This window comes from Dasypus novemcinctus, chromosome 11 (genome assembly GCF_030445035.2).
Source record: "Dasypus novemcinctus isolate mDasNov1 chromosome 11, mDasNov1.1.hap2, whole genome shotgun sequence".
In the NCBI taxonomy this organism is placed as follows: Eukaryota; Metazoa; Chordata; class Mammalia; order Cingulata; family Dasypodidae; genus Dasypus; species Dasypus novemcinctus.
This window is the reverse complement of record NC_080683.1, coordinates 16,385,490-16,410,256: the sequence shown is the minus strand read 5'-3', so window position 1 is coordinate 16,410,256 and position 24,767 is coordinate 16,385,490. Positions and strand designations below refer to the sequence as shown.

Sequence of the window (24,767 nt, the reverse complement as noted above, 5' to 3'; positions counted from 1 at the left end):
TCCAGATTTCAGCACTAGCCAACCTGGGGAACACCCTCTCCTCTGAGTCTCAATCTCCTTACCTGTAAGAGTTTTAATTGTAGTTTATTAAGTTCTTAATTAAGTGCCAAACACTAGGCTAAGACCTTTCTGCTTATTTTATCCTTAAGGCAAAGCTCGATGAAATGGCATTTCCATTTTACAGACAAGGGAAGTGAGGTCCAGAAGTGCAGCGCCACCTGCCCAAGTTCATGCAGCTAGTATTCGGTTGGTGCAAAAGTAATTGCGGTTTTGCATTGTTGAAATTTGCCATTTGATATTGGCATACATTCTTAAATAAATGTGGTCATGTTATACATCATTTTAATGTGCATTTCTCACTTCATTTTTTTGCTAATAACATTACTTGATGTTTCTTTTATATTTATTTTAAACTATGGAGTTGATGTTAAATAAAAAACAATTTCAAGCAATTTTCTTGAGTTCAAAATAGTCGTAAAGCAGTGGAGACAACTTGCAACATCAACAACGCATTTGACCCAGGAACTTCTAATGAATGTACAGTGCAGTGGTGGTTCAAGAAGTTTTGCAAAGGAGACGAGAGCCTTGAAGATGAGGAGCATAATGGCTGGCCATTGGAAGTTGACAGTGACCAACTGAGAGTAATCATTGAAACTGATCCTCTTAAACAACACGAGAAGTTGCCAAAGAATTCAACACTGACCATTCTACTGTTGTTTGGCATTGGAAGCAAATTGGAAAGGTGAAAAAGCTTGATAAGTGGGTGCCTCATGAGCTGACGGAAAATTAAAAAAATTATAATTTTGGAGTGTCGTTTTCTCTTATTCTACTCAACCACAATGAACCATTTCTCAATCGGATTGTGACATGAGAGGAAAAGTGGATTTTATATGACAACCAGCAACGACCAGCGCAGTGGTTGGACCAAGAAGCTCCAAAGCACTTCCCAAAGCCAACTTGAACCTAAGAAAAGGTCATGGTCACTGCTTGGTGGTCTGCTGCCACTACAGCTTTCTGAATCCCAGAGAAGCATTACACCTGAGAAGTACACTCAGCAAATAGATGAGATGCACCGAAATTGGCAACGCCTGTAGCCGGAATTGGTTGATAGAAAGGGCCCAATTCTTTTCCACGACAGGCCCAACCACAGGTCGCACAACCAACGCTTCAAAAGTTGAACAAATTGAGCTACAAAGTTTTGCCTCATCTGCCACATTCACCTGACTTCTTGCCAACCAACTACCACTTCTTCAAGCATCTCGACAACTTTTTGCAGGGAAGAGACTTCCAAAACCAGCAGGGTGAAGAAAATGCTTTCCAAGATTTTGTCGGATTCTGAAGCATGGATTTTTACACTACAGGAATAAATAAACTTCTCATTGGCAAAAATGTGTTGATTATAATGGTTCCTATTTTGATTAATAAAGATGTGTTGGAGTCTAGTTGTAATGATATAAAATTCACGGTCCAAAACCGCAATTACTTTTGCACCGACCCAATAAGTGACTGAGCTGGGATTTGAAGCTAAAGCCCCAGGTCTCATCTGTTGTTCTCCTCTGCTGCCCTTGACAGTGTGTCTCAGTTTCCTCATCTATACATTTATAGATAGGCTCCTCGGAGGATTACTCAACTCATGTGTAGAGAGCACTAGTAACTGTATCTGTCTGCCTTGCCTGCTGGGCCATGGGCGCCCAGAGGGCAGAGACCAGCCTTGCCCCTCACTGGGTCCCCGGCGCAGGGACTGGCACAGGCAGGTGCTCAGGAGAGTTGGCTGGAGGGCCTGAGACTGCTGCTCAAGGCCTCCGGGACCTGCCGAGCCTGCTCCCTGCTTGAAACTCTGCCAATTTCTGCCCACCCACCACCTGGCACCCTGCTGCCCCCATCCATAGCCTGGCAGGTCCCGGGGCCCCAGGACTCTGGGGGTGCCCCCTGGAAGTTCACATCTCGCAGGCCGTGGTTCAGACGTCCACGTCAAGGCCGAGGCCCTGGGTTGCATCTCAGCTGTGGTGGGCCCAGACCTCTTCCCAATGCCAGTTGCCTGTAAGTGCTGGCCTCCGCGCTGGATGTGACAGGAAGGCCGCATCTCCTGGCAGCCGCCCCTTACCCCACTGTGGATCGTTGACTGCGGGCTGTCAGATGCCTCATCTCCCTCCTCCTCCCCCGAGCTCTCCCCTCTTCTCCTCTCTGGGAATTCCTTGACTCACTCTCTTGTCTTCTTGGTCCTGATGGGGAGGGGCAGGTGGAGGTGGCAGGAGGAGGCAGCAAGGGGCCTCAGGGGTCACCTGGTAGTGCTCCCTGACTTGATGATGAGGGAACCAAGGTCTGGAGAGGAGGGGAGGCTTTCCCAGGCCCGCACGGCGAGTCAGCATCAGTGACCGCGGTGGGCCCCCGTCCAGCTGTCCAGCTCACCTCGCACACAGGCACGGGCTGCAAGTGCGTTGGGAGGGGGTGGCTCTGTGGGCCTCCGGAGGGTGGACCAGAGAGGCCATGGGAAATTCCTTAGAAAAGGTGCATTTGGGCTGGTCTTAGAGAACGGAGATTTCACCGGGAGGTAGACAGGGGCTTTTCAGGGAGGGCCTCAGGCACGCCTGGGGAAGGGACCTGGGGACAGACGGGTAGACTGACTCTCTGGGAGGCTCAGCAAGGCCTTTCAGGATCCCGCCCAGGCCAGTAACCTCAGACAAACCCCATAACCTCCCCGATGCTCAGTGTCCTTGTCCTCCAAAGGAGGAAACGCACCACTGCCTTGCAGAGTGATTTTAATAACAACAAATGGCATTTATTTATTTAGCTTTTTAAAAAAGATTTATTTTTATTTATTTCTCTCCCCTCCACCCCCCGGTGTCTGCTCTCTGTGTCCATTTGCTGTGTGTTCTTCTGTGTCCACTTGCATTCTTGTCAGCGGCACTGGGACTCTGTCTCTTTTTGTTGTGTCATCTTGCTACATCAGCTCTGTGTGTGTGTGGTGCCATTCCTGGGCAGGCTGCGCTTTTTTCACGTGGGGCTGCTCTCCTTATGGGGTGCACTCCTTGCGCGTGGGGCTCCCCGACACGGGGGACACTCCTGCGTGCCACGGCACTCCTTGCGCGCATCAGCACTGCGTGTGAGCCAGCTCACCACACAGGCCAGGAGGCCCGGGTTTGAACCCTGGACCTCCCATGTGGTAGGTGGATGCTCTATCAGTTGAGCCAATTCCTCTTCCCAACAAATGGCATTTATTATAGTTTGCATTTATTAGGTGCTTACCATGCCAGGTGCCAGGCCAAGGGAGCAAGTTACCTGTATTACCTCATGTAATCCCCACAGCAAGGCCATGAGTGAGCTCTTTGAAGGATAAATGTGATAAAGTACGTAAATCACTTAGCATAATTCCACTCAATAAGCAGCAATAACAAATGATAATAGTCAGGGCAGCATTTGCTTGACCACGGTAGCCTCGTTTCCTTGTCTTTCCTCTCCCAGAGCAGCATGTTGGGGGTCCCTCTCTGGAAGCAGCTCTGCTGGGCTCTTACTCCTCCAGGAAGCTTTCCTGGACCAGTGGAGAACCCGTGGCTTTACACAGCCTTCCTCCCCGGCGTCTCTGCCCTGCCCTGTGTCATGATCAGGGATTCAGAGGGGGGCCCGTGTCCCTGCCCCACGGTGTTCTCAGGGTAGGGGGTGGGGGCGGAGCTGACAGACGCGGGGCTGATGGGTCAGGGGGGTGGACCGGTGTGGCCACGTGAGCAGCAGGCCCCTTCTGCCTGGAGGAGCCCCCTGACGTCTCTCTGGGACCCCCACTCTCTCCCCAATGGAGACCCCGAGGCTCCGAGCACCAAGTTCCTTGGCCAAGGTCACGGAAGGACCCTCAGGCATTCCAGACAACAAGTGGCGGCAGCTGAACCCCAGTTCACGGGCCCAGGGCAGCACAAATCAGACATGAGCTTCTCTTTTCATTTTTATTTTAAAGGAAAAAGAACAACAACAAAAAAAGTGCAAAAAAACCATTTTCCAGTGTTGGCCATGCCCACCCCCCACCCCCAGGTCCCCCCCTCCGGCTTGGGGCCTGACTCTTCCTCCCACTCAGGACCCCCCCCTCATGCAACCCATAGGGGCTGGAGGCTCCACTTCCCTGGAGTGCCAGATCCCAGGGGGAATTGGGGGAGGGAGGAGCTGGAGGGCGGCCCCTCGGCGCGCCTGCCACCCCAAGTCTGCAGCCATGTCACCAGGTCCCCGCTTGGCTCTCGTTAACCTTTCCTGGCCACGTCACTGGCCTGGGGGGGGGCGCTGATCTGGAGGAACTCCCTCCGCACCCCTCTTGGCCCCGGGGCCGGCTCGGGGCTCTCCTCACTGAGGTTGGGGGGCTCCCTCCCTCCCTCCACGGTGGGGGAGAGCGGCAGGATCCCCAAGTTAAATACCTTAATGAAAGCAGGGGTGGGGGAGGATGGGGCTTTAGATCTAATAAATTATTAGCGTTTTAGTGTCTGTGGGGGGGCGGGGGGTGGGGGACAGGGGTGGCCTCCAGGGCCCCCCTCCCCTTACTGGTGAATCTCGTTCTCTATGAGGCTGTCCTCGCAAGACTGGAAGTCCGTGTCCGTGAGGCCGTCGGGCGGCATCAGCAGCTCCTCGTCCTGGGACGAGGATGACGGGGGCTCGTCCCCCGAGCTCCCGGGGGCCCCGTCCCCGTCCCCCTCCGAGTCCTGCAGCACCTGAGCGATGTATTTCTGGAGGGGGAGAGGAGGGTGGGGGGTGAACGTGGCCACCACCCCGCGGGGGGTGTAGGAGGGCAGGGCCCTCGGGGAAGGGGCAGTGGCCCCCACAGGGAGAGGTGGGGGCAGCCCTCCAGCGGGGCCAGCTCTCCCCGCCCTTGTTCTCCCCCTCCGTGGGCTCTGGGGACTAACAGGGCCCCAGCTTTGAGGCTCAGAGGCCCCTGCCCGCCCTCGGCCAGGGCGCGGGGCGCTCACCGCAGATTTGGGGACAGCGGCAGCAGTGGGGGGCCGTCCGTTGCTTCTGGGGTCCACGCTGTCTGTCTCCGTGTGCTCAATCTTGCCGGGCCCGGGAGGAGTCGGGAGCAAGGGCATGAGGGGCAGGAGGGGGGGGGGGGCGTGCCCCCGCTCCCCTTGCTGCAGGCATGACCCCCGCCCCTCCCCCCAAGGGCCCCAGCCCTCCCCGCCCCCCGCCCCCACACCTTGTAGTTGTGGGCACTGAGGTATTTGAAGTGTCCGAAGCAGACGTGGCAGAGACAGATGACGATGGTGATGACCAGGACCACAAAGGTGAACATGGACGTGGGGGCCAGGAAGCCTGGGGGGGGGGGGAGAACGGGGCTGCTGCCTCTCCTGGGGGCCCCGTCCCCCCGGGGGCCCCCCGTCCCGGGTTTTGCTGTCTTTCTGGGTGCAGACACCTACAAGGTGCTCCAGCCTCGCCCTGACCTCTCCCAGGCCGGGGTGCGGTGGGGTGGGGTGGGGGGAGGCCCTGCCTGGCCCTGGGTGGGGGCCCCGCCCGCCCCTCACCCGTGCGCATGGTGGAGAAGAAGAGCAGCCAGAAGAGGCAGAGGATGGGCGCGGCCACCACCTGGTTCACGGCCCCCGAGTGGATCTTCTTGTCCAGTTTGGCCGGCAGGTAGGCGTAGTAGAGATTGTACCTGTCTACCAGGTGCTTCAGCAGCATGTACATGAGCCCTGGGGGACAGCCACACGCGCCCTGACCTTGCAACCGGAGCCGCCAGAGCTCTGTGTCCATCCACGAGTTGTCCCGGTCCTTCCGAGACGGCTGAAGGGCCAGCCTCCCTCCTCCTGCCCGGCCACGATGCGAGGACAGCTCCCCGCGGCCCTAGCGCCACCCCGGGCCCTCGGCCCCTTCCTTCTGCAGCCCCTCCCTGGGAATCCCACAGGAGACATTCGTTCGTTTGGGCCAACAAGCATCTTCTTGAAACCCATAACTTTCTTCCCCCTACGCTTGTTCCTAAACACAAGAATATAAATTAGGTAACTGGTTCTACTTCCCCAGAGGCTGAGGGAATGGGAATTTTAGAACAAGGATAGGGAGGTTAGTTTGGGAATTCTGAGCTTTCAGTCACCAGGGAGGGTGGTCAAAGGGTGCGGACGTTATCAGGGGGAAGGCCGAGGCTGCCAAGGGGCTAAGAGTTGAGGATAAATGTTGCCCACTTCTTCAGCAAGGGAGAGGCTTGCCCTAGCCACACAGCTCCGCTCTCTCAGCGTGTGCCCTCAAGGGGCGAGGACCCCTCCCCACCCTGGATTCTGGAGGTCTTTTCAGTTTATAGGGTGGTATACTAGCGTGTCCCTAAGGCCCGTGTAGGGGTGTGTGTGAGCAGTGCCGTGCGTGTGCCCGCGCACGCCAGCGGGTGTGTGGCCCGTGGCGCGGCACACCGGGCTGTGTGACGCCTCGGCCTGGGCGGGACCTTGCCGGGGAGTGGGCGGCTCTCCCCCTCCTCCCCCCAGGCCAAGCCCCAGACTGAGCCAGGGACCGGGCGGGAGGCCGAGGGGCCGGTCTCCAGCCGGGGCCCCGTCCACTCGGGGTGGCCTGCCTTGCTGAGGCCCCGGGTCCCCCCGAGCAGGGCCCAGGTCCCGGCGCGGCGGTGCCTACCGAAGGGCACGATGATGGGGCAGGTGATACTGTAGGTCATGACCACCGTGAAGACGCACATCATCCAGGCGTAGGCTGCGCCAAACTGGAACTCGTAGGCCTGATGCTGGGGGGGAGATGGGCAGGAGGGTGGCTCAGGGACAGAGGCGGCCTGGAGGGGGCCAGGGCAGGTGGGAGGGGGCAGTGGGCCAGGAGCTCTGGGGCCAGGATGGAAGGCATGGGGAAAAGGAGGCTATGGGTCAGAGCAGGGCTGGGCAAGGCAGGCGGGGTGGGGCCGTGGCTGAAAGGGGGGGGCTGGGGGGAAGCAGTGATGGGGAGAGGGGCAGTGGGTGAAAGCAGGGGCTGGGGGGAAGGAGCGATGGGGAGAGGGGCAGGGGGTGAAAGCGGGGGGGCTGGGGGGAAGGAGCGATGGGAGGGAGAGGGGCAGCAGCTGAAAGGGGGGGCCAGGAGGAAGCAGTGATGGGGAGAGGGGAGCAGCTGAAACGGGGGGGGGGGGGGGGTTAGGGGGAAGCAGCGATGGGGAGGGGCCATGGCTGAAAGGGAAAAGGGAGGACTGAGGGGGAGGGGATGAGGAGGGGCCTTGGAGAGGCCAGGTGCTGGCAAGTATGCGGGTAGAATTGGGTGGACTTGGGAACGGGATGTGGGGAGGCCCCTTGTGGAGTCAGGGGAGCGTGCCTAGGGGCTGAGACCTCCACACCTCCCATCACACAACTGTCGGAACTGCCCGGGACCTTCAGGCTTCTCTGTGTTGACCCATTGCTGAAATACGGGAGAACTGAGACCCCAGATGGGAAGGGGTGGCCCGCGGCCACGTGGGTAGGGAAGCGGAACCCGGCTGCCCGCTCCCCAGCACCCCGTGGCCCCACGCTCTAGCCTGGCTGCGCTGTTCCCGCTTGGGCCCACGAGGGGGCGCTGTGCGGGCCGCCGCCCCTGGCGGCCGTACCCGCTTCACGTTGCGCCGCTCAGCGGCCGAGCGAGCCAGGCAGAGCCGGATCATGTACATGAGCAGCCCGGGGATGCGCAGCAGGTCCATGGCGTTGCCAATGAAGGCCGAGGCGATGACGTAGTTCACGAAGAAGGCGCCGTTGTCCGGCAGGAACACACACCTGCGGGCACCGGGCGCTCCAGCACTGCTCCCCGGGGGGCCGGGGGCCTCCTGCCCTGGCCAGCCTCACGGCGCTCCACGCCGTCACCCTCCACAGGGCGCCCTGCCCGGCCCCGGCCCCAGAGACAGAGGCCGCAGAGTGTGAACAGACACCCCCAAATGAGCTGCACAGACCCTTGACTGTGGACTAGAGTGTGAGCCCAGAGGCACCCCTGGAATCTGTGCCCCCCAAAGACCCCTGGCGAGAGCGTGCGAGTCCCTCGGGCCCCCGCGAGCTGAGGGTGCGATGCTGAGAGGCTTACAGACAGCTTCTGGTAAGACCCCAAAACCTCCAGGGGGTGAGTCCCAGGAGCCCCGGGAGCTCCCCTCCAGACCTCCGCAGAGGTACCCTCGGAGGGTAAGTCGCAGACCCTCCAGAACACAAGCTTCCGAGACCCTCCCCAGACATCTTCAGAGGGGGAGCCCGGCATTAGCAAGACCCCTGGAGATTTCGCCCATGTTTATAGCCACGGTTTATCACCTGCAAACAGCCACACAGGGGTTCCTAGAGAAGATGCCCCACAAAAAACTCCAGAGTCACCTCTGAATAAGAGCCCAGGACTTCAGACATGTTCTAGAATTTGTGCCCCATAAACAGCCCAAAGCGTGAGTCCCAGAGCCTCCAGACACCCCCAGAGTGGTGAGTCCAAGAACAGGCCAGAGATTCCCAGGAGCGGGGGCTCCACACGCCTTCAAGTCATGGGCCCTCCAAGGCACTCGCAAAGGGTGCGCCAGGACCCCACCTCAGATCCCTCAAGCCCCCCAAGCGGGACTCCAGGTGCCTGTGTCAGTCTGAGAATAGGAGCCCCAGGGAACCTCGCAGAAGCAGCCCAAGTGGGCCCCAAAGTCCCAAAGACACCTTGAGGGTGACCGGAGAATCCAAAGATATCCCCAGAGAGTGGGCCCTAACACGGACCCCAGGCCGGGGCCTGCCAGGCCCTCCCTCGTCCTCCCCACCCAGGGCTGGAGGCTTTGCCGCAAGCTCCTGCGGGAGCTGGCAGTGCCGCTCGCGGATGCCCACCCCTGCCATCTGGTTCCCCGGGGGGCCCTGGTCACTCACTCAAACCGAATAGCTGCCTCCGCCAAGAATTTCTTGTCAAAGAGCCAGCGGAAGAAGAGGTCCAGGCTGGAAGTGGGGAGAAGAAGAGGTGGGCTGGGGGCTGGAATGGCCCAGAACAATGTCAGGGGAGAGGGGAGTTCCGCCCATGAGCCTCTGGGGATGTGCAAGCTTCCCATCCCGGGTCCCTGCTCTGCTGGGGAGGAGGGGAGCCTGGATTGCTTCCCGCCCTGCAGACCCCCACCCTGGCTCCCACCCCAGCCTCAAGGCCCACCTGCTCAGTCCCAGCGAGGGCAGGAGCAGCACCATAAAGATGAGGAAGGTGTAGCACTTGTGCATGGTGGTCCTGTTCTCTCCGGAGCTGCAGGGCGCGGGGCAGAGAGGTCGGGTTCAGCCCAGCCCAGCACACCAGTGTCCCAGGACATCCCCGGAAGGGTGGGCTTCCCACGGTGAGGCTGGTGGGCCGCCATCTCCTCCCGGCCAGCTCTGGGGCTGCACAGAGCAGGGATCCCAGCGGGGCCAAGGGCCGCCCAGTGGGGACAGGTGTGCACGGAGGAGGGGCCTGGCCGGTGCGGCGTGTGCGGAGCCGTCTCACCGAGTCCAGTGGGCTTCAAAGAAGGCAGAGTAGTAGACGATGGTGGGGAGCAGGGCCGAGAAGCACCACAGCAGCAGGGTGGGGAAGAACTGGGTGATGATGGGGTTCTGCGGAGGGCCACGGGGGGCACGTGTCACGCTGGGCGGTCTAGAGGGCCCGGCTGGCCTTGCTCTCCTGCCCCGTCCCCCTCTGAGTCCAGCCCCCGGGGCTCTCTGGGTGCCGTGGCGGAGATTCGGAACATCTGAGGGTCCAGGGGCGGAAGGCGGGGGCTGGCTCACACGCACGAGCCCAGGGTGCATGACGGGAAGAGGGCTTACTGCATGCCTGCCCTGCGCCCAGCACTGCTCGTGCACGTGGCTTGCACCAAGCGCACGAGGAGAGTAACCGTTTTAAAGATGAGTAGACAGGCAGAACGGGACCGGCTAGTAAGCAGGAGGGTGGGGGTCTGAGCTGAATCCTATCATCGCCCAGTGGTTTTCACACTGGAAATGCTGAGGTTCCTGCGTGGCAGGTGGGATAGGGGGAGCCAGGCAGGAGGGACCCCACGCTGCTGTCATCTGAGCAGCCTTGCTTCCTCATACTGGCTTTCATGGGAGATTCCTTTTGATAAAGGAGTCAAAATCCAAGTTTGAAAGCCATGATCTATCTAGTCTAAACCTCCCACTTCTCTGATGAAGAAACTGAGGGATGAGGGGGAGGGGCTTATGGGAGCCACAGCTAGATAAGGCTGGACCCAGGCTCTTTGTCCTCCTTGGGTGTCTCTCCAGGTGTGTGCAGACCCAAGGGTGGCCTTCCCCTCCCTAGGGGAGGGTGGCAGTGGGCACAAGGCAAGTGGACAGGGCGGTTCACACCCCACGGTCTGTGGGAGCCCCTGGGTGGAGCTGGGGCTGGGACAAGCCGAGCAGGAGCTGGGCTGGGCAGGGCGCACTGCGTTTTCCCCGGTGGAGGGGTCTGGGGCGTGGCATTGCTGTGTCGTGCCACGGCGTGGAAGGGTGGGGCGGGGCGTGGGCCTCACGTTGAGGTACTCCACGGGCTTGGTGACGTTGAACTTGTCCATGGTGGTGATGATGATGGCTGGGGTGGTGAGGAAGAAGAGGAGGATGAAGAGGACGACATTGATGACCAGGCAGCGCAGCCACCAGATGAAGCCACGGATGGAGAGGTGTTCCCTGGGAAGGCAGGGGACGGGGTCACCCCAGGAACGAGGGCCCATCTGGTTCCCATCAGTATCTAGGGCCTGCCCCCCAGCCCACGGGCACCCACCCCCGGCCCTGCCCAGCCCGCCCCTGCCACCCGCCTCGCTTACCAGTAGATGTTCTGGGGGTCGGGGGCGTAGGACACGGTCCAGTTGGAGATGTGAAGGGACTCGCTGCAGGACGAGGAGCGAGGCTCCCCGCGGCAGGCACAACCCTGGCACTTGCACACGTTGAAGTCCTTCAGGATGCTGGGGGATGGGCAGTGGTTACCGCGGCACTGGCCGGGGCCCCACTGCTGGCGGCAGGCGGTGGGTGCTGGGACCCAGGAGCCCCGGGCGGCCGCTCGGGGGGCCAGGGCTGGGCGGGCGGGGCGGGGGCTCACATGGCGGTGATGGTCTCGTTGTGGAAGGTGACGAAGGCCATGCCGAGAGGCTTCTCGTTCACCTTCTCCTTCTCCCGCTTGTAGTCCTCCTTCAGCTTCTGCTCCAGCTTCGTGTAGTACTCGATGGCCTCCACCTGCCACCAGCCAGTGTCCAGCACTTACCACGTGCCAGGCACCACTCTCAGCTCTTCCTTATGATACTAACTTAATCCTCGCAACCGCCCTGTGAGTGGGCACCGTTAGCCCCACTTTACAGATGGGGAAACTGATGCACAGAGCAGTTAAGAAACTTGCCTAAGACCACAGAGCGAGTACACACAGCACGATGCTACCCCCTTGGTTGACCTCTGAGTTGGGGTTTGAAAGCTTGGTCACTGTGGGACAGTGAACAAACCCAACAGTGGGGACTAGGGCTTCAGGGGCTCCAGGGGCAAGTGGGGACCCGCTGAGGGAGGGGCCATACCCCCCGCGGTACCCCAGCCTTGCCTCCTCTGGCAGTCTGTTCACCCTTGGGTAGTTCTGGGCAAGGCCTGTTTGTGTGTGTTGTGTGTGCTCCTGGGGTTGTGGGTCAGGGCTCACCATGGGCGGGTTCGTCTCTGCGCTGTGACCCGTCTCCCAGGCACTGCCAGCTCCTCCCCGGGCCCAGGGGCCTGAGGTCTCCAAGCCCAGCCAGGCTGCCTGGCGGCCAGCGCAGACCGTACCTGCTCACAGCCTCGCACCACGCAGCAGCAGAGGTGGCCGCAGGGCTTGGGGTTGATCATGGTGGGGACGTTCTCCTTGCTCTGCAGGTTTGTGAAGTAGAGCTTGCCCCGCTCAGCCTTCTTCCTGCAGGACCCGGGAGCCCAGTTACCCACCAGCCAGCTGGGGCAGGGTCGGTGGGGATCCCAGCCTGGGGGCCATCTAGTCTGTTTCCCAAGAAAAGAGGTTATCTTGTTCTCAGATTTGTTTAGGATGCATGGTTCAGACATGCTCCAGCCTGGGGTATGCTCGGCTGCCCCAGTTCTTCCTGTATTCTGGCCTAAATTGCTCATACCCGAAGAAAGGGATGTGCTGGGATGGGGTGGCCCTTGGGCCCCTTTCTCCTCGTGGCCCCCAGGCCTTTCTCTTTCCAGAGCTGAATGTACAGGCAGCCCTGGGGTCGGATGAAGCACCACACGTCATGGGAAACAGCTGGAAGGTGAGCCGGGTTTTGTGGGGCAACAATGGACAGGGAGCCCTGGGTGTAACCTCCCCTGCACACCAGCCCCATTACCTCTCGGCATCAAGGAACATAAGGCGAGCCACATTGTAACACGGGCGGGCTTCGAGGACCGTGCAGTTGGGGTAGGCCTCCCTGAAACATAGGCCCCGTCATCCTCTGCGGGGATCCCCACGCCCACCCCCCGACTTTCCCCCGTGACCCCGGAGCCTCCAGGACATGTGTCCCCAGTGTGAGCTCCCTCTCTGTAGGGGCCTTCCGACAAGAATGAGAGCGGCCCAGGGCCAAAACGTGGCTGTACCTCCACAGGCCTCCCAGGGTGGGGGAACGAGTGTGCACGTGTGGGACCATGAGGACACAGCCCACGGCGGGTGGGGGGGCTGCGGCCTTAGGTCAGAGGCTGTCCCCTCGACCCTGTTCCCAGCAGACCTAGTCACAGCCTTGACCACGGGCTGACCCCGGGTAATGGCCAGCCCCAGCCCACAGAACAATCTCTAATAACCCTGGCCCAAGACTTACCACTGACCCTGCCTGAGCGCGACACCAGCCTTGACCTGAGCCTGACTCAGACGCAGCCAGTCCCCAAATCCCCAGCACCTGGTGGCGTGGCTGGAGAAGAATGCTCACCGGCGGCGGGAAGGAGCAGCTTCACCTGTGCTCCTTGCTCCTAATCCCTAGCCTGAGCCCCATCTTTTTTTTTTTTTTAATTTTTAAAAGGCACGAAAGCATGAGCTATGGCTCTAAAGTAACAGGAGGAACCTCGCCAACCCATGAGAATTTAGAAACTTCAATCTGGGGTGGGGTCTTTGAAAACAGACTTCTAAGGAGACTACAGACCATTCCTTTGACACTGTCGTTGCTCAAAGTGTGTTAGATTTCCTCTTCGCAAGTGCCTTTGGCTCCTGTATCTGACTCATTCTCACCAGACTAACCTCGCATCTCTGAATACCGACCACACAGTCCCGATTTGAACACTGCCATCCCAATTCTGCTGGGACAGAATCACTGCCCCAGCAACTCGCACAGAGTAAATGCTCAACAAACACATGCTGACAAATGGATCAATGAAACGGCTGCTCGGGCCGCTCGCCCTTGGCGCCCCAAACTCCAATTACGACCACAGATTCTGCCCCACCCCTGCCTCGAGGCAGACCACTGATTTTTATCACAGATTGTTTCCTCAACAAAGCCACAGACCAACTCTTAAGACAGCAACCAGGACCATGAGCTCCCCAGGGACCCCCATCAGGTCTGATTCTTCTTCGTCTCCCTGGTATGAAGCACACAGTAGGTATACAATAAACTTGTCTGGCTGAGTGAATGGCTGCTAATGGATTCGCTCCCTCACCGCCCTCAGCTCTTTGCACAAACATCCCCCTGCCCGGCCCCTCTGCAATAGCAACCCTCCTGACCCCTCTCATCTGTGCCCTTACCCTGCTTCGATTTTCTTCTTAGCACCTATCCCTACTTGACAGTGCCTATTACTAGTTTTTACTTGTTGTCAGCCTCCTCCCGTTTGAAGTAAGTAAAACCAGGGCAAGGCCTTTTTCTTTTTGTTTACTGTCACATCCCCAGCTCCTACTCCGGTGAGGCACACAGCAGGTGCTCAAGAGATATTTGTTATTAATTGAATAATAATGAATACTTATTTAATAATACTATACTTAATGCAATTAACTGAATAATAATTAATATTGAATTCTATTAACGCAATAATTAATTGAATAGATCTTGGTAGAAACTGAGAGCTGTTTCTAACTGGACCATAATATTAAGTTGTCACCTAATTCTGAGCACACGCTGCCCTTAATCCTGACCCAGCCTGCCCCTCGACACTGAGCACAGCCTGAAACCCCACGGAGCTCTCATACCGACGGGAGGTGACCTAATTTTGATTGCTCTTTGGTACACTGTTTGAGGCGGGGGCTTGTGTCTAATTGGCATATGCCTGGCTCAGAGAAGGTGACCAATAAAAGCATGCTGAGTCGTCACCCACTGATGTGGATCACAGCAACCCCTAACCCTGTCACACAGGGTCTAGACTCTGACCCTGTCCAGACACCTGCTCCCAGGCTGGCCCCCGCACTCTCCCTGATTGGACCTCGTGCTGTGCTGATCCAGGACAGTTCCTGACCTCTGAGCCCGGCCAACCGGAGCTGCTCCTGACCTCAGACCGAGCCCTGATCCAGAGCAGCAGGGTCCCTGACCTGGCCACTGGCCACAGCCTGTCGCAATGAGCTGGCCTCAGGCCAAATTCTCGTCAGACCCTGGCCTGGCTCCTAAAGCTGACACCCCGTGAGCCCCTGGAGAGCCCGATGCTCTTCTACTCATTCTTATGATGGATGTCTGCTGCGTGACAGATGAATGTGTGATGGGACCCCCAATCCTGTACACAGACTGCCCCTAAATACCCCCAGAGATGGGTCCTTAACTCGGACTTCACCTGGTCCCTTCTCCCCTGTAAGCTCTGCCCCAAGGTGCACCCCGGCCATGGGTGACCAGGTGAGCCCCCACTTTTGCCTCGAGAAGCCTCTTCCCTTTTCTGGCAATATACCTGGCAGCCCTGGGGGTGAATATTCCCCTTCCGCCCTAGGACAGAAGTTCAATGCCAGAAAGGGCCTCCAAGAATGTTCAGCCCAGCCTTTCCTGGCCTCCTCGGGAATCTGTTGATTCTCCCTGCCACGTGTGCATGTGAACCCCAGGATGTCACGTACAGGGCTGAGGAGGCCACACTGGGCCCACAGTCCAGGCGTGGAGAACCGAGAAGTCGGTGGAATCCACTCTAAGTCTTTCTCGTTTCTCCTGTTCTCCGAGGGGCCCGAGGGCTGGACCCCTGCAGTCAGAGCTCTCTTCCTTAGCCCATCCTCCGTCCCCCCTCGGCCCCTCTCAGCTGGAGAATGTGAGAACATTCTCAGTGGAGGAAGGCAAGGAAGGTCTGCAGGGCCCGGGGCCAGAGGGCACCGCTTACTCACTCAAAGTGTTTCTTGATCTTCTCCGACTCTGCGTACTTGGAGATTCCATTGATGAAGAGAGTCCTCTTGACCTGGAGAGAGCGGAGGGGGTTCCCGTCCTGAGGCTCGGCCCTCGAGGACTCAGAGGACACAGGGAGGGGCTCTGCTTTGAGGAGGTGGGAGTGGGAGGAGCAGAGAGGCGCTGGTGGGAGGAGGCCTGAGGGATAAGTGGCTCCAGGGAAAGCAGAGGAGAGTTTCTAATAGAAATCAGGCGGCGAGTCTAATGAAAGCCACCTGTGCCCGTGCTCTGAGGGGTGACGGAGGGGGACTCCGGAGTGTCTGGCTCCACTCCCGTGTGTCCCCAGCACCCAGCACCGTGCTGGCGGGGGGCGGTGTCCAGGGCTGGTGTGGAGAAGGGGAGGGAATAATCCCAATCGTGGTTTCAAGTACTTCTGGAGGGCCAGGCACAGCACGGGGTGCCCTCCACACATCGCCTCATTCGCCTTCCCAACGGCCTTTTTACCGAAGAGGAGACGGAGCCTCGGGGAGGTTGTGAACTTGCCCAAAGTCCCACAGCTGAACTGCTGAGCGGGGCCTCAAACCCGGCTGGGCCAGCCCTGGGGCTGCCGACCCCGGGGGCTGAGGCAAGAGGGGTGTGGAGGGGAAGGAGGCGGCGGGGGCGGGGGGGGGGCTGCCCTCACCAGGTCGTCCTCCTTGTAGCGCATCTTGGAGGTGTGCCTCCGCATGCTGTAGACGGTGAGCAGCAGGTACAGGAAGGCGAAGGAGGTGTGCAGCCACAGCAGGTTGTTCCTGGGGGGGCCGAGGGGGGCCGGGGGGTCACTCAGGGCTGGGGGCATGCACAGATGCCCCTGATTTCCCACTGCCCAATCCTCGACGTGGGGCCCCTCTGCTGCCACCGGCCTTTCGGTGCTGACCCCCTCCCAGGGCAGGCCCCACACCCCCCTCTCCCAGACCCCCAGGCTCCTCCATTCCAACTGAGATGTCCCCAAGAGGCCCTGCCTCCACGCCCCCAGCCAGGCCGCCCTGGCCCGAGGCCGCACCCTGTTTCTGGGGTCAGCCCGGAGCTCCTCAGCAGTGTCCCCGGACCCTCAGGGGCCCCCGGCCAGCTCTGCAGCTGGGCAGCCTCGCCCTCTCCTCCCCTCCCTAACCGGCCTTCCAGCCTCACCCTGATTTCAGGTTGGCGATGGTGGTCCTCCCGAAGCTGTAGGCATTGTTCTCTGGGGGGTGGGAGAGGCGGAGGGCCGTGCTGGGTCAGGGCGCGCCCACCCGCGCCCCCTCCTCTCGCCACCCAGCCTGTCCCGGCCCTCGCTGACCCAGCAGGTCCCCTGAGAAGTTGACAGGCAGCACGATGCCGACGGAGAGGACGCCCACGACGACCAGCAGCCCGATGATGTGCCGCTGGAAGGACAGGTAGTGCACGGCATCGCCCCCACATTTGTCCCGGATCTCGTCATCCCTGCAGGCCGGGACAGGGGCAGGGGAGTTATGTTAGAACCAGGGCAGGGGAGAGCCACAACCTGCCTGCCCTCGGCCATCCCCACCCACCTGAGCCCCTGCCCACTGGGCAGCAGGATGGGGTGGAAATGGTATCCCCTGGGGAGGGGAGGGAGAGAGTGAGGGAAAGATGGAAGAATGGAAAGGAGAGGGATGAGAGAGAAGAAGAGAAAAGAAGGAGGACCAGAGAGGGAGGAAGGGGAGGGAGAAAAAGGAGGGATGGAAAGAGAAAGGAAGGAAGAGGAAAATCTGAAAAGGGGAGGAGGTGGAGGGGGAAGAACTAGAAGGAGGAGGGATGGTGAAAGAAAGAGGCAGAGGGTGGGGAGGGAGGACGGGCAGGCTCAGGGAAGCAGCAGCACCGCAGGGGTGCTGGGTGAGCTTGGTGTGTGCGGCACACCTGGGGAGGGGCCCCGGGGCCCTGGGGGAGTGGGGGTGCGCGATGCTGACCTTCCGAGCCTCCTGCCTCTCTCAGCGCTCACTGCCTGCCTGCTGGGCTCGGCTGGGCCTCCCGAGTCCTGCCTGCTGCGCTCTGGCTCCTGCCTGCTGGGGCCGCTCCCAGCCTGCCTGCTGCCCCTACCCGCTGGCTGCGCGGAGGCTTGAGGGGGGGCGCTCCAGCCCCTTCTCAAGGGGGGCGAGGGCAGGGAGAGATGAGGGCAGAGCTGGGCCCCCAGGCGGGGGTCATGGGGGAGCCTCTGGGGTCAAGCAAGCGTTCAGGGGACAGCAGAGGCCGCGGCCCCCAAGGCCTGGGCTCCTGGGAGGGGAGCGGGTCTAAGGCCCTCAAAGCTGCCAGCCTCTGGACTTTGTAGGGAGATGACAGGCTCTGAAGTTTCTCTGTTTCTTTCTCTCTTTAGAGCGTGAAGACCGTTCACTTACTTTATCCTGAAGATGGCTGTCAACCAGGAACAGAAACCCTAGGGGGACAGAAGCCGATCAGCTGGATGCCCCATCCTGCCCACCCGAGTCCCCCCCCCCAAATCCCACCCACCCCATTCTCACTGCTTTCATGCTGTGACTCACCTTGGCACAGTTCCCCTCCCCTTCAAAGAAACCCCCCTCCCAAAAAAAAAAAAAAATCCCAGGAATTAGCTTATACCCAGGGAGGAGAGGAGAGAAAAAGGGGAGGTTCAGTGCTTGAAGAAGGAAAACGACCCATGTCAAATTGGGTTGTCTGTGGACCCTCATGCCCAGCACCACACAACACTGCAGATACCCAAGGGAGCAGGAGGGCGAGCAGGAAGTCCTGTAGTTGCATGGGTTGAGGTTGGGTTTGGGGTTCTAGGAAGGACAACGGGGACCCCCAGACCTCCAGCTAACAAGGAGTCTGCGCCATCGCTGCCAAAAACAGCAGAGGGTGGACCCTGCTACCCAAGATCTAGCCATCGCTGTTCTAGCCTAAGCAGAGGGGCCCCAGGTGACTGTCTCTTCATCTCCTGAGACAGAGACCACCAGCAGAGAAGCGATGGGGGAGGGCTGGGCAGAGAGAACCCTCCCCCAACCTACTCTCAGGAGACGTCCAGGATGCGAGAGAATGGGAGCCTGCAGCAAGATGCAGGACTGTGCGCCTCTGGTTGGCAGGGGTGAGACATCTGCTCTGCCACTTACCAGCAGGAGTCCAGCTCAGGAAACTGACAGCCGCCTTCTGCTGGGGCTGCTACGGGAGCTGTGGCCCTTGAGAGCCCCCGGCCTAAGCTGGGCTGATCAGGCCACCCCAGGGGCTGAGGATTTGAGTTCCAACCAGGGCCCTTCCCCCGACAGAACAATGGGGGGCCAGGCAGGCAACATCAAGGTGTTGAGTCTGTCATGAAAGGGAGTGGGGGACTGCTGGGAACTACCATGTATATGCTGTGTCTAAAGGAGCTGCTGCCGCTCAGCTCCAGTCCACAAGCAGGTGAGCTGGCTGGGCCGCCAGCTGGCAAGCTCTGGGCTGCACAATGGATTCCGTATTTAAAATCAATTTTTTTTTTTAGGTACCGGGCCAGGGATTGAACCTGGGACCTCGTAAGTGGGAAGCTGGCGCTCAACCACGGGGCCACATCGGCTCCCCTGAGTTGGCTTTTTCGTTTGTTTGCTTGTTGTTTGCCTTTGTTTTCAGGAGGCACTGGGGACTGAACCTGGCATCTCCCATGTGGGAAGCAGGCACTCAACTGCTTGAGCCCCATCCGCCTCCTCCGTGTGTTTTGCTAGGCAGCGTGAAAGGCTCAGTGTCGTTTCTAAAACCAGGTCTAGGGGAAAAGGTGTCCTAAGGATCAGTCGGCCGAGGTGGGCACAGCTCTCCACTGTGGGGACACAGCTTGGAATTCATGCTGGTTTGGAGGCTGTGACGGACAGGACACGTGATCCCGTGGCTCTCGGACAAGTTTGCTCTCCCTGCTGAGAAGGCTGCACCAGTGTCACTGGAAGCTGAGGCTGCTGCGCCCCCCTGCCCTGGCAGAGGAAGGGCTGGCTAAGAAGTATGGGGGTGGGCACTCACATTGTCCCTTTGGTCAAAGTCGACGGAGCTGGAAACAGAGGTGAGACGCTCATACCGGTCATGACTGTCCCCGTGCATAGCTGAGGCCACACTGGGGGTGGAGGAGAGATCAGAGAGCCTGGTGAGTCTGAGCCCCAGGAGGTGCAGGGGAAGTGGGGCGGGCTCCCACTCCAGAGCTTCTAGAGGCACAGAAAGCGCAGGGGCGAAAGCGGGGAGGAAGGACTGCCCTCTACCCTGCTCCCTCGACTATGCCTCTTCCCTTCAGCGGGGCCTGGGGGGGGGGGTCACCAACTTAGGGCAGTCGGACTTTAAGGGAGGAGAGGATAGGTATCTTCATCACCTTCACCGCGGAGGTTGAAGAAAGCTAGATGGCACTGCAGTTCCAGAATCGACCAGCAGGGGGAGAGGGGGAGCACAGCCAATACGCAAAAGACAAGGGGAGGTGAAGGAAGGGCTGCACTGGGAGAACCCAGGAGGGCTGGGGAAGAAGGGCGCTGGGGCTGTCTCCTGGGTGTGCTCCTAGCCTCCCTCTTCCCTGATCCCAGCAGCTGCCACAACTCCAACTGCAGTCCTACAGAGATCACAAAGTGACACAAAGGGCAAGACTGGGGTCTCCCTGGGAGTCCCCCCTCCCCGGCCTCCGGAAGGGGTGAGCAGGGAGCCCTGGAATAGGAAGAACTAGCTGTTAAGGGAAGAGAAGCCACTGGTGACGCCCGATCTTGTCTCTGCAGCCAGGAGGGTGACTGCACCCGTGGACTTCCTTGAGGGTGGCCCCTCCCGTCTGGCCAGGCTGGGGCAGGGCCCAGGCAAGGCCCGGGCACAGAGGGAGGGATTTCTCCAGGCAGGGAGCCAGAGGCAGAGAAGGGGGCGTGAGGCAGAGACAAGGTGGGGAGTCCCTGCTCTGCAAAGCACACCGCCTGCGTTAATCCGAAACATGAGCCTGCAGAGAAGAAAACTGCAAAGAGAAACCGGCAACTTGGCAGGAAGAGGGGAGAAGCGTGAGAGAAGAAGAAAGAGAAGAGGAAGCTGGTTTAGTGGGGCTGAGGGGGCTGGCGCCCCACGTACTATTCCTGCTCCACTTGGTCCCTCTCCTGCCGCTGCCGGAGCCTGGGGACAGAGAACAGAGAAGGTTAACGGGGAGTGGGGAAGGGTCCCAGGGGACTGGCAAGGGCAGAGGCCCAGCTACGGCTCCTGCATGCCCCCCATGCCTCCTTCATCCCCCAACAAAGAGGGATTTGAGAGGGCTGGCTCCTTCCTAGCCCTGAGTGTGCGTGTGTGCTTGTGCACGTGTGTGATGCTTGTGTGTAGGTATGAGGGGAGGGTCCCAGAGCCTCCCTTACCTGTCTGCATCTGTCACCAAGGCCAGCCGCCCATAGTCCCAGGCCACCTTCCGAAGGACAGAGAATAGGAACAGTAGTGCCTGAGGGAAGAGGGGGTGGTTGGTGGGTGGAGAGGCAGCCTGGCGGCAGGGCAGGGGCAGGGGGGCCAGAATCTTGTCTTAGAAGGGGATGACCCTGGCCCGGGGAACGGTCAGAGGCCCGGCTTGGCCTGAAGTCTGGTGCGTGGTGGACGGGGATCGCCCTGGCAGTTCATCCCGGGGAGGCAGAGTGGTTAGGGCTGGAGACGTAGGGGGTGGGAGCCCGGGTGGGGGTGTCTGGTGGGCACTCACAAGGAAGCACATGAAGTCAAGAGCCAGCACGGTGGGGACACCCCCAAAGGGCAGGCCCTGCAGGACAGTGCTGCGGATGCGGGCGCTGTAGCAGTAGTCCTTGGGGTTGCTGCTGTTGAGGGCCGTGGTGCCCAGTGTGGCCAGCAGGAAGGGCAGCATGGCTGCTACTGCCGCATGGTCCTCCTGGGCAGAGGGCAGAGCGGTCAGCGGGGCTGCCCCCCACCCGCTCCCGGCCTCCGCAGGCTGGCCTTGGGCAGGGAGCAGGGAGGCTGCTCCTGGGCCCGCCTGGGTGGGCGGGAGCCCTGGCCTGTGCAGATAAGGGCTCTGCAAAAGAGGGTTGAGTCACATGGATTTACCTTTGGCGCTCCCCGGCTGCTGCCCCGCCCTGGGTCTGGGGAACTGAGGGGCCTGGACCGGGAAGACTGGTTTCTCCAAACTGAAAGTTGCCGGTGACTCCCTAACATCCACTTCCCATCCCAGACACACATGTAAAACACGCACTCTGGCTCTTCTCTGGCAAGGGGCAGAGCTGAGCCTGGGGGGAAACCGGGAGGGGGCTCAAGCGCCAGGAGGGTGGGCTGCCGAACGCCGTGGCGGGGTCTCCTCTTTCTGCCCGTATTAGACGAATGGCATGATTTCACTGGTTTGGACTTTCCAACTCCGTTCCTCACCTTCCCAGTAAAACAAGGCGCTGGGCTCCCGAGCTGCTCCTCTGCCCTCAGAGGAGGGGTCTGAGGATGAGGTCGGGTGGGGTGCGATTAAAACGCAGGACTTCTAGGTCTGTGCCACCCGCCTGGCACCCTGCTCCCCCTACTTCTCTCCCCGTGCGCGGCCACAGCTACACCTTTCTCCTCTCCAGCTCGCTCTGCCCCGGAGTCACCGAGAGGCTTGAAGACTACACCTCCCAGAGTGCTGCGCTCCCAGCTCCGGAGCAGGGCAGGCTGGGAGCGCCGTGCCCTCCCGCGAGTTCTTTCATTGGCAAAGGAGGGGAAAGTGGGCGGGCGCCTGTGGCCCGCCCAAGTGCCCCGCTCCACAGTCCTCCTGCCCTGCCCTTTGCCACAACCGGCCGCTCAGGGTGAATCTCGGGGCGGGGGGTGGAGGGACGCAGGCCTCACCTCCCCACAGAGGGGCAGCCGGGCAGGACGCTTGGGTTCTGGAAGTGCCCGGGACGGAGCCAGCCGGGCCCTGGGGAGGTCCCCAGGGCGAAGTGTGGCTGCGGCACCGCTCTTCCACCCCCGTGCCCCTGGGAGGCCCCTGGGGGCCCCTTCTGCTGACAACACCGAAGTTCTGTCTTTGGGGAGGGGCTCCCCAGGGAAGAAAGGAAACCAGACAAAGAGAGAACAACAGACCTAGAATCCGCGTCGGCCACGAGAGCAAGCGTCCGCCAGGCCCCGGGAGGGATTCAGAGGGGTTCCCCTGCCAGCAGCCCCTGGTTTTCCCCACCCTTTTGCTAACACCCTCAACCACAGGTGGAGGGGGAGGGAGGCTGGGCTGTTGATGTATTTCACTGGTCCCTGGGAATCTCTGAAAAGCATTGGTTGAGGAAGGCTGCGGGAGTAACTGCCCTGTGTGCCATGATGACCCCTTTCCCTCCCCAGCCCAATCTGCCTTTAAAAAACACTAGTTTAGTAATTGTAGCAGGCACCATTTGAGTACATGGTTTCCAGATTAATACATACTGATTTCATTTCATCCTCAACAACCCTGAGTTGGAGGGCACAGGGGCTCAGAAAGGTTAGTGAGCTTTCCCAAGGTCACACAGCTAAGGAAACGAGGGACCCAGGATTCACACCTAGGTCAACTTCTTTCTAAAGCCAGGACACTTTCCAGGTGCCGTGATGCTCTTCTGAGGCGCTTAGGATCGGACACTGCAGATTCATGGGGACTTAATACCTAATAAATTGTATGTTCTCTGGCCAGAGAATACGATGGCACTAAGAAAATGTGTGTATCTGAGTGTATAAATGTGTGGATGTGTGCGTCTGAGTGCAGGGGCCCTAGGCGACTGCAGGTCAGTCCAGGGAAGTGAGGAGTCGCTGGCCTCTAAGTGGGGTGTGTACATGTGGCTGTGCCTGGGAGCCTGTGTGTTAATCGAAGGTGTGCAGAGCCGGGGCATGTGAGAGGTTACAGGTGGGTGGAAGCATCGTGGGTCAGTGGCGGGGCCTCTATGCTAAGCCCCCTTCTCAACTCCTGACTCCAGCGCACCCCAGAATCGTGAGAGCTCATTCCCACTCCTTGCCCGATTCTCTCTCAAACTCCAAGGCTATGCGGGGAACGACTGTACTGAGCATAACCTTCCTGGAGTGCCATGCCCCCACATCTCCCGTCCTCTCCACTCCTAAGGAAGGTGGAAAATTCTGGGAGCTTCTATACTAAGCGGCCGCCGCAGCAGGGTGGGTGAGGGTCCAGCTAGATGCTTGGTAACTGAGTCACCAGGCTCACGTGGCTGCTTCCCTCTTGACAGGCAGAAAGCACTTTCCCTTCCACAACTCCTGTGGTCCCATCCCCCCACGAGCACTCTCCCGCTTTTACAGGGGGACAGCAGCAGCTCGCCAGGTCACAGGGCAGGTGAGGGGCGGAGGCCAGGGCTGTGGTTCTATCTGTGTACCGGGTTAGTCTAAGCTCGTACTTGGGGTTGCTGGGCTGAGTTTCATCCGGGGCAGCTGCTCTCAGAGCTTTGACTGGACTGAGAGGCTGAGAGGAAGGGACTGAGGCAAAACGCGTGGGGAGGAGTGGGAGGAGGGGGGTGGCAGGGGGCCGTTCCTCCCTTCCACAGGATTCCCGAGCTGTATCCCAGGATTTCTCTAGTCTGAAACTGAGGGGAAGTGTGGAGAGAGAGAGTGTGATGGAAGACTTTATTTCCAGGTCGACTTAAGGTTATTTTACTATTAAGGAGAGTGTGCATAGTGGGGGTGGGGGAGTTATAAGTTAAAAGATTTTTCTTACAGTTACTTGGGAAGATTTAATTTAGGACTTGGGATCATAGGAAGGCCGTGTGGCCTCATGGGAGGAAAATGGAGGCTAGCTCTGTTACTATGTAACCTGGGCCTCAGTCTTCCAATCTGTAACAAAGAGAATAATATCCTTGTGCCCTACCAACTTCAAAGGGAAGGGCAAAAATGTATCCAAAAGGGAGGATAAAAGTAGTAGTAAAGGAAGATGCACTTATAAATGCTTACTGCACTCTTATTTTGTGCCAGATACTGCTCTAAGCACTTGACAAATATTAACTCACTTCCCAGCACAACCTTAGGACAGTGAGGTACAGAGAGGGTGTACAACTTGCCCAAGACCACACAGCCTATCTGATAGGTTCAGACATGGACCCTGGCAGCCTGACACTGCCCTGTGCTGCCTCTCCAGAGAGCCACTTCTACCACAGAGCCGGGAGCTGGCGCGGGCCACCGCCACTCTGGAGACCTGCCGCACCCTGCGCCTTCCCTCCTGCTCCCAGGCCCTCTGCTCAGGCCTTGGGCTGGTGACCGAGGTTCTGAGGTGGTGCAGGCAACACAGCCTGGTGTTTAACAGCACTGGCTCTGGGTGAGGAAAACCCGGCCTCGAACCCTGGCAAATTACTTAACCATTCTGGGCCTCAGTTCCTTCATCTGTAAAATGGGGATGACAATCCAGTTGTGTGGTTGCATTGAGGAATAAACAAGATTATTTATGTAAAGCCCTTTACAGTTCTGGGTACACAATCAACTCTAAAAAATTAGTTGGTGTTGTTAATAAGGTATGGATAAAAAGGGTTCATTTCATGGAGGAAAACTGGCAAAACTTAAAATCAAAGAAAATATAGCATTTAATATGATAATACTTCTCAGGATGGGCTTCTTGTTTAGACCAAAGGGTTTATATACGGTGTCAGGGTCTCTACCACTAAGTGGCAGGGAATGTTCTTCCACTCTTCAAACCTAGCAGAATGGGAGGTGGGCGCACGGGAGGGCAATGCTATACCAGGACAGGTCAAAATTCAAAGAGAACCCGGTATTGATCACCTGCCAGGCA

General features: G+C 59.2%; 1 protein-coding gene across 2 annotated transcripts in view; it reads right to left on the bottom strand.

Annotated features, from left to right (window-relative positions):
* Window positions 1–3,921: 3,921 nt before the first annotated feature.
* Window positions 3,922–24,767, bottom strand: part of TMEM63B (transmembrane protein 63B) — a 22,837-nt gene continuing 1,991 nt past the window's right edge. For both annotated transcript variants that reach the window (XM_058306794.2, XM_058306793.1), the window contains exons 2-24: window positions 20,760–20,942; window positions 20,431–20,510; window positions 20,156–20,197; window positions 19,091–19,181; window positions 17,494–17,531; window positions 16,440–16,582; window positions 16,292–16,343; window positions 15,807–15,915; window positions 15,127–15,197; window positions 12,209–12,289; window positions 11,658–11,781; window positions 10,957–11,090; window positions 10,685–10,822; window positions 10,394–10,547; window positions 9,379–9,485; window positions 9,058–9,144; window positions 8,787–8,852; window positions 7,526–7,688; window positions 6,583–6,688; window positions 5,490–5,657; window positions 5,165–5,280; window positions 4,941–5,021; window positions 3,922–4,700 (exon numbers count right to left, since the gene is read on the bottom strand). In XM_058306794.2, the coding sequence (XP_058162777.1) occupies window positions 4,515–4,700; window positions 4,941–5,021; window positions 5,165–5,280; window positions 5,490–5,657; window positions 6,583–6,688; window positions 7,526–7,688; window positions 8,787–8,852; window positions 9,058–9,144; window positions 9,379–9,485; window positions 10,394–10,547; window positions 10,685–10,822; window positions 10,957–11,090; window positions 11,658–11,781; window positions 12,209–12,289; window positions 15,127–15,197; window positions 15,807–15,915; window positions 16,292–16,343; window positions 16,440–16,582; window positions 17,494–17,531; window positions 19,091–19,181; window positions 20,156–20,197; window positions 20,431–20,510; window positions 20,760–20,918 (2,496 nt within the window). In that variant the 5' untranslated portion in view covers window positions 20,919–20,942 and the 3' untranslated portion in view covers window positions 3,922–4,514. The remainder of the gene's footprint in view (window positions 4,701–4,940; window positions 5,022–5,164; window positions 5,281–5,489; window positions 5,658–6,582; window positions 6,689–7,525; window positions 7,689–8,786; window positions 8,853–9,057; window positions 9,145–9,378; window positions 9,486–10,393; window positions 10,548–10,684; window positions 10,823–10,956; window positions 11,091–11,657; window positions 11,782–12,208; window positions 12,290–15,126; window positions 15,198–15,806; window positions 15,916–16,291; window positions 16,344–16,439; window positions 16,583–17,493; window positions 17,532–19,090; window positions 19,182–20,155; window positions 20,198–20,430; window positions 20,511–20,759; window positions 20,943–24,767) is intronic.